The sequence below is a fragment of the Planococcus citri genome, chromosome 2 (genome assembly GCF_950023065.1).
Source record: "Planococcus citri chromosome 2, ihPlaCitr1.1, whole genome shotgun sequence".
NCBI classification, from domain to species: domain Eukaryota; kingdom Metazoa; phylum Arthropoda; class Insecta; order Hemiptera; family Pseudococcidae; genus Planococcus; species Planococcus citri.
This window is the reverse complement of record NC_088678.1, coordinates 68,660,292-68,670,298: the sequence shown is the minus strand read 5'-3', so window position 1 is coordinate 68,670,298 and position 10,007 is coordinate 68,660,292. Positions and strand designations below refer to the sequence as shown.

Genomic DNA, 10,007 nt, shown 5'->3' with positions numbered 1-10,007 from the left:
TTGACGGTACCGAATGACATTTCGAAAATCTCGCAAATCTCGCTTTCGCCTTTCTCGCTCTAGACAAATTTATGAACATATCAATAATTGACAATTAACCACGCTGCAGACATTTATAGCAACGCTATAGATAAAAATGCAGGTACTCACTCAACTGCTTTCTTAGTTTGGTTTTTTTTGCTTATTCTGTGTGCGGACAGACGGAGGTGGAAACCAGCAACGTTTTCTCTCGAGTAATAATAATGTTGTCTATACCGTCTTATCGGTGGCATCCGCCTTGAAATCTGCTAAAATGTGGATAAATATGCATTTAACAAGTCGAGTGTAAGCCATAATTTGATTTTTAGCTATAGGTACCCAAATTGATTTCTACACTTTCTGGAAATATTTTATAAGACTCTGGAAGGAATCGAAAATCGCGCTGTTCCGGAATGGTCAAAAATTATGAAATTTTATCCGAGGGTGGACTAATTTTCGTCATTTTTAATCAATAAGTAGGTACTACGCATTTAAAAATATATAAAAAAACGTAAATCGCCAAAAATTGTCAATTTTGAATGTTTAAAAATTCGCCAAAAATCCAAAAATGAACTTTCAACACCTTAGAATTTTGGTTTGGAGGGGAGAGAGGGGGTTGGACATGATCTTTCGATCGGGCTTGTTGACTTGATTCAAATTAGAAAACGTTCCCTTGTAAGGGTGCCTGAGTCTCTGACCTGACTATCTTCAACTACATACACAGATTGTGATCAAAATATTTCACTGGAATAATTCCTCACCTGAGAAGACTTTTGTGATTCAGGAGCATCGATTTCATCCGAATGAGGTGCTTCGCTAATACTGTCATTTTGCACTGTATGGTCTTCTGCTGATGACTGCTCTGGGCTGGGATTTGTTGATGTTACCGAATGACTTTTCGTTCGCCTCGCTCTAGTAAGATTGATAGAGATCAATTGAACATACCTATGTTGCAAACATTATTACTAGATAGCATATAGCGACGTAGATCATATGCAAAGTACTCACTGGACTGCTTTTTTAGTGCGATTCTTAGGGCACATTCTGGGTGCCGACAACCTAAGTGATGCTTACTTTTAATATTTTCTTTCGGATAGTATGTATACAGCTAATGATCAACACATCAAATACTTGGCACAAATGACAAAACAATTCACAGAAATACAGTAATAAGAAGTATGAAAACGCTGTCGAACGCTTGCATCGGCGAGTGAGATCACCATAGGTATACGTGTAACCGACTGATGTAGGCTGAAGAATTTTCATTGACCGATACCTAACCTATGTACATTCGAAACCAGATGTTATCCTTTATCTCTGTGTTTACATTAGATAGGAGAAACGAGTTAGCTGGATACTTCTGTGATATCAGCGATGTTGTTTTGACCGGCCAGAATTTTTGCCTATTTTTGAAATTGTAGAGGCTAGAAATATTTGAAAAGAAAATACCTACTTTAAAAGAAACAAGTATTTCTGGCCCCTTCAATTTCAAATCTAGGCAAAAATTCATAATAACAATATTTGTTTATTTTCCAAAAACACGTTCTTCTCAATTTTTTCTTTTAAAATGTTTCTAGCCGCTTCAATTTTATAGTTGAACAAATATTCATAATGACAAAATTGTTTATTTTCCAAAGTACTAGCCATTCCCAAGGTCAAAAATACTTATTTCGCAATTTTAATCAAAGCTCGGTTGCCCCTTAAGTTTCAAAGATAGGCAACTTCTATATGTAACGTTTTTTTCAAGTCGTAATTCGTAAATGTACCCAGTTATATCCAAATCTGAAGTTTTGACATTCACTCACCAGACACCCTCTAAGAAACCAATTTGAAATCAAAATCACTTCGAAAAATTCTGAGTCGAATGATTATAAAAAATGGAATTCCAAATCACTAGATGAAAATTTATGCTAAAAATCTCTTAGAAAATTTTTTATTAAAAAATGATCACAAAATCAAATTTATTTGAAATTGAAAAAATTCCAAACTAAATAATATGAAAAAATGAGTAGGTATAGGTATAGATTAGGTAGGTAAGTAGGAGTATCCTACGAACCGATAAATTAGTTTTTGTTATCGAGTTCCCTTGAAAATATGTTTTTCTATTTCAAAATCCCAAATTAATAATCCGATTTAGGGGATCGAAATATGTAATAGTACAGATTGGAATAAATACGATTAGGTGGTATTATGATAATTACATCGAGGGAATCATTGCAAGAATTATTCCTTAGAGAAGGGATAACTGCCTCTACCTAACTAGCTCAAAATACGGAGAGTCTCCACCTTTCCCAACCTTACTATTCATTTAATTCAAAAGAATGTAAAAGAAAACACTCAGGTGAACATTTCATGTCCCAAAAGTTGATGTATTCCATGAAATATTACAGATAAATCGATACTTTATAAGATACATTAGAAAATAACTTTAAACAGTGCAACTTATGGATACAAGTTACCTAGACAATACTCCTGCGTCCAAGTAAGCTTGGTTGCATAACCTAAGTTACGAACTACACATTCGTCTACAATAAGCATACTTAAGGAAACAATTAAAATTAATAGGAACGCCTGATAAGGTTGCGCCCTTCGTCGTTCTACCTACGTCCATGGTTCACGCTAAATCCCCATGTCCGCAGGCAGGTACTTTGACCAACATAAAAATACCAAAGTTAGTCTAAAAGAGGTATTTGATCGGGGTAAAATCCCAGTATAAAATGTACGCATTAATCTACTCACCTGTGGGTCCCCTAATACTAGGCCCGAGCGTAGATTCTAGTTTTAGAAACACTTTTGTAGGGTTGCCACCTCTTCCAGTCTGGATTCTGGTGAAGGGTCCAAAAATATAGGGATGAATAAAGGATCCCCATCGGGGGTTACGTTAAGCCTTTGAAATAAATTTGTTTTAACCACCAGAGGTGGATTAAAATAATAAAAGAACTAGCACGACACATTCTATGTTAAATGGGTAAAATCAAAGACAAGACCTTGCCACCGCGAATAGCAGGATTCAAGTAAGGAGGCGAGCTCGACGCTCTCAGAGAGATACCTCGAGTTCGCGAATCGTCTATGACGTCAATAGTTCACACATTGTCATTTACTGTTGGGGTAGAGAGATGCCCAGGGGGATCGTATGATCGAAAGATCTAGAAGAACCAAAATAAGATGACCTTCACGAGGTACATCTTCGAAATATTGCATAGGCAATATGTACGACATGGACTACCTATGGCAGTCAGGGCATATTTCCCCATTACAAATATTTGAAAAATAATGCACAAAATACATTTTCGTTGAACGCTTCGAATTTCTCGCGAAATTGTAACACATTTTGATAGGCCGCATTACACTTTTTTTTGTTGAAAAATTCCAAAAATTATTGTTCGATTTTAAGTTCAAAATTGTTCAAAAATGCTCAAAATACATTTTTGTCGGAGTATTTGAATTTCTCGCGAAATTTCAACCTATTTTGATAGGTCGCACGGTCACTTTAGAATAATTCTATCACGGTTCATTTTTACTCGAAATGGGGGGGGGGGGGAGGAGGAGGGTACGACTTAAAAATTCGACTGCGCTCTACTGTGTATGATTTTTTTCGCGTATTTCGATTCCGTGGATGTGGAACGAACTTCTTTATGCTCTTTTGCGTATCATTTGTAAATTATTAGATTAAAGGTTGTCGATAAAAGGAAGGTAAGTACATACCTCTTACCTACATTATTTTCAAAAAATATTTATTTTCGAATGCATGGTCAATAAACCATTTATGTTCCTGCTTCGATGGCAACCTTTACGATTACATATTATCGTTTTTCACTGCAGCTTGTATAAACAAATTAAGCACATTAGTCAGCTACCTACAGAGAAAGAAATTTTATCAAAAAGGTGACCAAAGTTTATTGCAGATTGGTACATAGACATACGTTGTAGATAGGTACGTTTTATTATTAACATTCGCTTAATTAACCAGTTGAAATTATATCAACTTGATCGTCTTGCTACTCGTTTCAGTATAACGAACGTATTTTTGATATTCAGTTGTTACAATGTAATGGATTCAAAGTTAAAAATATTATTGTGTTAAAAAGTGAACGTTTCATCGAGGTGCCCAGTCGCATGTTCAAATATTTTCAATTTTCAAGTACGTAGTACCTACCTACCTTTCTAGTTTAATTAATATTAAAATTTTTCCAAGCCCTTGGAATTTTTTTTGTCCAATCCGTTGGAAAATATTTTTTTGACAATTCTGCGTGAAAGTACCTAGGTACCTAATTGTAGTAAAAATACCAAAACTATATACACATATGTAGGTAATGCCTATCAGTATCAAGTTTTCATCTTCATTAGCTCCCAATTTCGAAAAATTATGAAAATGTACCATACCTACGTGGTAATATGACACGCCCATTAAATCGACGTCATTTGAGTTTGTTCCGAATATGTGTTTATTTCCTGCATACGAGTTCTTTTCATCGATAGGCCACAGATCTCAACTTTTGAAAAAATGATCGATCATGGGACACGCCGAGGAGTCGAGATGGCACAAAATTTTGGAAAGATTGTGTTAATGATATTATCAGTCTACTTTTTTAATGTGCATGCTTTGTTTATTTTTTACAGATTAATTCTGTTGACCTTGTTTGTGTCCAGCAATTTGGTCAATATACTTACCTATTATATCTACGACGAGTGTTTGTAAAAGTTTCAACTGTGAATCTCCAAACTTACGTACTTTACTTATACAACATGGTCGATACACCGGTAAATCATGATAGGTGGGTACCTGATCTCATATACTCAATTAATTCATATTAGATCACTTATATTTATTTAACAATTTACTGTCTAGTGTCTGTTCACTTTTACGACGCGTTGTAAATTCTGCAAGTCAATAATTATTGATCCCTTTTTATGTTCAAAATTGTACAGTTTTGAATTTTGATAGATGATTGTTCAGTACGTTCAATTATAGCGACGAAAAATTATGAAATTTCAACCAAATTTGGTCAAATTAGGTAGGCAAAAATTGCATTAAAAAAATCTGCCTAGCATCTCAAGGTCATTGACGCTTGTCTGGACTCTCAAAGTCACTAACTTACCTATCTACTCGTAGCATCTCGAAGTCGTCTTTGTATAACTAGCTGTTTGGGTTCTTGAGGTCATTGACCAGTCCACCCAGCCTCTCAAGGTCACTGATCAACCTGTCTAGTCTCTCGAGGTCGTCTGTCTGTCTGTCTATCTGTCTTGTCCTGTCTGGCCTGTATGGCATCTTGAGGTCATTGACCCGGGGTGTCTGTTATGTCAAGGTCGCTTGTGTTCCTGTGTGGTCTCGTAAGGTCATTGACCCATCTATCTGGCTGGCTTCTTAAAGGGTCATTCCATGCCAACTCAACCAAAAAAAGGCGATTTTGAAAGTCATGTCTTTCGATTTCGCTCAAATTTTTTTTACAATATACACCCACCCAGCAAGTAAGAACCCCGCAATTAGTTTGGTCCCAGCCTCTTTAAGGGGCGGGTGGGGGGCTTCTATTATTTTCACATTGTCTCGAGGTACTCAACTTCAGCAGCCTATTTCTTCAAAACTATGATACTTTGATCAAAACTGATTTCACAGTTCAAACGGGCCATGAATTTTGAATTTTTTAAGCATTTTGAAATTTGCAAAAGTTGAAAGTTCAAATTTCAAAATTGCCCTGTAAGTGGGAGGTACCATTTAAAACTTTGAAAAAATTTCCATAGATGTACCTTTTGGTGTTTTTTCGAAATATCTAAGTTTCGAGATGGGATCTCTTAATGGTGGGGGAGTACCCCCACCCCCAATTTTGGGCGAAACTTTCGAAAGATAATCTGGGGCATGTGATATATCGAATTGTATGTTTTTGGTGACGCTGAACACGAATATGACGTCAGATTTTTGATTGGACCCCATCCACGGCCCCCGGCACCTCCCCAAAGGGGGTAAAAATTCAAAAAAGCGTTTTGTTCGTGTGACACATGAAATAGTATGTTTTTGGTGACGCTGAACACGAATATGACGTCAAATTATTGATAGGACCCGTCCATGGCCCCCAGCACCTTCCCAAAGGGGGCAACCCCAAAAAAATGGTTACATTCGTGTGACACATGAAATAGTATGTTTTCGATATCGCTGAACACGATTATAGCAATAGTTTTTTGAATAGACCTCACCCATGCCCCCTAGAACCTTCCCCAATAAGTAAGTGCAAAAAAATTGTAGCTCCCACTTACAGCGCCATTTTGAAATTGAAAATTTAAAAATGCTTAAAAAGTTCTAAATACAATGTCCTTTCGAACTGTGAAATCAGTTTTGATCAAAGTATCATAGTTTTGTAGGAATGGGCTGCTGAAGTTGAATACTTCATGACAATGTGGAAATAATGGAAGCCCCCCACCCGTCCTCTGAGGGGGTTGGGGCCAAACTAATTGCGGGGTTCTTACTTACTGGGTGGGTATATATTGTAAAAAAATTGAGCGAAATCGAAAGACATGACTCTCAAAAACGTTGGTTGATGTTGACATGGAATGACCCAAAGTCATTGACCTGTGTAATCTCAATAGAAAAGTTTTGATTTTTTGAATTTTTTCCTGATAATTTTTTGTTCAAAAAAGCGTATTTGAGGTGTTCACCAGGAAAGCGCCTGAAATGGGCTCCAGAATGATTAGAAATTGCGAAATTTGGATTCGGGGATTGGTTTTGGACAACATACAGTCATTCGAGCAAATTACAAAAAATTTCCCTACAAACAGAAAAATTTTAATTTTTTTCATCATAAATTGAATTTGCCAAAAATAATCAATTTTGAATTTTTAAAAATTCGCCAAAAATCGAAAAATCCATTTAGAGAGCTGCAATTTTAGCTATTGTGGTTTCAAATCATGCTTTTTCCGAAAATCGGGGTCCCGTTTTAATTTCCGAACTGGGTATTTTCTTTGAAACTCCACATGCAAATTTACCACTTTAAAATTGACGCTCAACCAGTTTTCCCAGCACGAAGAAATTTCATAAATATATGGACATTAAATTTGACCACGACAACGTATTATACTTACTTGTACCTATTTTATTTAATTTTTTTCTTTTGTTCTCCAGGCTCCGTCATCAGGATGGTGAGTCCAGAGTCCGCAGAAGCCCTCCTACTCAAAAAGCTCAAACACAAAGTGGGAAGAAAGCCGATGAAAAACCGCAGGAGAAAAAAGGGATTCATTTTACCGACACAAAATTTTCTTTTTTTGAACCGAATGGAAATCCAACTCAACCAAAGGCCGGATCTGCCGAACAAAAGATTCACGAAGCGCAGAGAGCAATTGCAACCACTATTCGAGATTTTCATGGCAGAGTTCACAAATACATAGATGGTTCTAAATCGCAAGCCGACTTGGAAGAAAACGGTTGTAATGAAGACTTTGTTAAATTCATAAAAGGCAAAGCAATCGCCAATAGCAAAGTAACCGTGGTGGTTTCTGGAAATGAAGCTGTTGTTGGCTTTTCAGGAAATAATTCACCTTCCGTCATATCTTACTACAATGGAGGAGTACTCGTGCATGATTTTCAATACCAGAATTTTGATTTAAAACCTTGTTGGCCTAAGAACCCGAAAAATTCCGTTTCCATCGATCTCGATACGTATACAAAGGAAGTACTCGAGCATTATCGAAGTAAATCTTCAGAGATTATAAAATCGATTAATAAGTACTTGGAGAATAACAAACAGGGGCTTGAGAAATACTTCGAAGAGGGCGGTTTTCTCTCGGCCTTTGAAAAAGAATTTGATGAATATATTAAACGTAAAGAGGCAAAATTTACTCCTTCGCCTTCTTTAAAACAGAAATTCGATGATTTACCATTGAAGTATATGCAACAGTCTTGCAAAGTGGTGTATAACTTTTTCAACGTACCTTCAAGCGAGTTCACTAAATTTATTGAGAAATCTCGCGAACTCGAAGAATCAAATCAGAAAGAGAAACCAAGTGATTATTTTTTTTCTGGTAAATTTATTAACGAATATTCATCTCCATCGAGCCTAAACAAGAACAAAATCCAAGTCTCAAATCTCAAAAGTGAATTACAAAAAGAAAAGGATATACAGAAAAAACACTTGAAAGCAATTTCAATATTTCAAGCTGAATTGCAAAATTATATCAAGGAGTTGGAAGAACTCAAGAAGAAAAATACACCCGAATCACCAGTAAATTTTAAAAGCTTCCGCAGGTCTAAGGAATTAAAAAGCAGCATTGAACAATTAGACAGCTCATACAAAGAGGTTCTCGAATATTTATTAGATTTTGTCAATAAAGCACCTTTTGAACCATGGTCTCCCACCAATTGTGCTGAAAATCACGCAGTCAAGGCGTTTGAAAACAGACGAATTTTGTTCTATTTGTTTCAAAAAAGGGTCGGAAAAACAACAGATCCTCTTTTCATGATGACGTATGAATTCAGAAGAAGCGGTATTAATTTTAAACAACCGTTTTCAAACTTGGAAGTTAACTTGGATCCGGTACTTCGATGTGGTCAATGTACATGTGCGCAGTCAGAGATTGAAATTGGTGGCGTGAAAACAAAAATGCAAATTTTGACTGATATTACCCAAAATGTAGCCCAATCAAGTTCTGAACCTGAAATTGTTCAGGCATATCGTAAATTACGATTCAACTCGAATTCAGAACCTCCTGCAAACAGACCCAGACAAAAGAGGTCAGTAGCTCACGCATCTATCGATTCTGATAAAGATTTTGGAATTGATGATGCTAATGAAAAACACTTTGTTTCAACAGTGCAGAAAAATAATGCAGAAAACTCGTCGAACATCGGAGTTCATTCTGGTGATTCGGGGATAAACGCTTGGTATACCTGGTTGCAAAATTCTGTTTATAAATACCTCGGGGATTCCTCCGCTGGACAAAATAAAACTTCATTCGACTCCAGTAAATCTCTACTTGGAGCAGGGTATGATACAAATGGCACGCTCTTACTGGCAGATTTATTGATTAGAAATGCTACCGGGAGAAAATTCGCTAGATCGAAGAATCACGTCGAATTATCGCCTTTGGAAGTGCAAGGCGATGCTATAAGTATTGTATCTCAATTTGAAAACTTATTGAAGAAAGCTGCTGTAGAATCGGGCATACGAGTGAAAGATGTGAACTTCGATCCAATCGAAGTGCAGACTATGGTCATCGATCAATTAAGGAAGGGGCGATTTTCCAAAATATCGCAAGTATTGTATTCGTACGTGAGTGCGAATACAGATTTTAATCACGACGCTGAATTTTTGAACAATTTGAAGCATCGTTTGGAGAAATCCTTCGATGTGAAATCTATACCGAAAAAGATGACCGTGCAGTGAAGATTTTTACGAATAAGTAGGTACAGAAAGTTGATTTAAATTCAAGTGTTGGATCTGACAGCGTAGCATTTTCTAAGATAAATTAACTATGAATAATTGAGCTCATCAGAATGGGTATAATTATGATGTAAGGGCATTAATAATCGTTATTCGTTTAATATTCAATATCAGGAAGGTACTCGTATTTTCTAATAGATTTTATTTCAGTTTATTTATTTATTTATAAAAAATGATCTTAAATATATACCTACTCGTATTATGTATTCTGTATTAAACTACCTAGAGTCTGGCAGATTACATATGGGTTTTACAAAAGAGAACTTGAAATATTATAAACTTATGAAACAATTAAAATTAGGGACTAGGATTCATATACTCCAAATAGTCAAGTACTTATGAAAATTAATTTACAATCAATATAGGTAGTAAAAGATGGGCCACCTGGGTTTAAATTTTTTAATATAATTTTGTAGACTACTGGTAACATTCAATTACACCGTCTATATGAGCAGATAGGTAACATTAACCAGATACAAAAAAATTAAAACAACCCAACATTGAAATGTGTTAATTCAGGTTTCTTAATAAAAATACAAATAAAAACGAGTGTCCCCGAGATCT

General features: G+C 35.9%; 1 protein-coding gene across 1 annotated transcript; it reads left to right on the top strand.

Moving 5' to 3' along the window:
* Positions 1–3,972: 3,972 nt before the first annotated feature.
* Positions 3,973–9,645, top strand: LOC135837361 (uncharacterized). The gene is made up of 3 exons (XM_065352603.1): positions 3,973–4,159; positions 4,639–4,793; positions 7,130–9,645. Exons 2-3 carry the CDS (start codon positions 4,765–4,767, stop codon positions 9,384–9,386), a joined length of 2,286 nt encoding a protein of 761 aa, XP_065208675.1. The 5' UTR covers positions 3,973–4,159; positions 4,639–4,764; the 3' UTR covers positions 9,387–9,645.
* Positions 9,646–10,007: the final 362 nt, after the last annotated feature.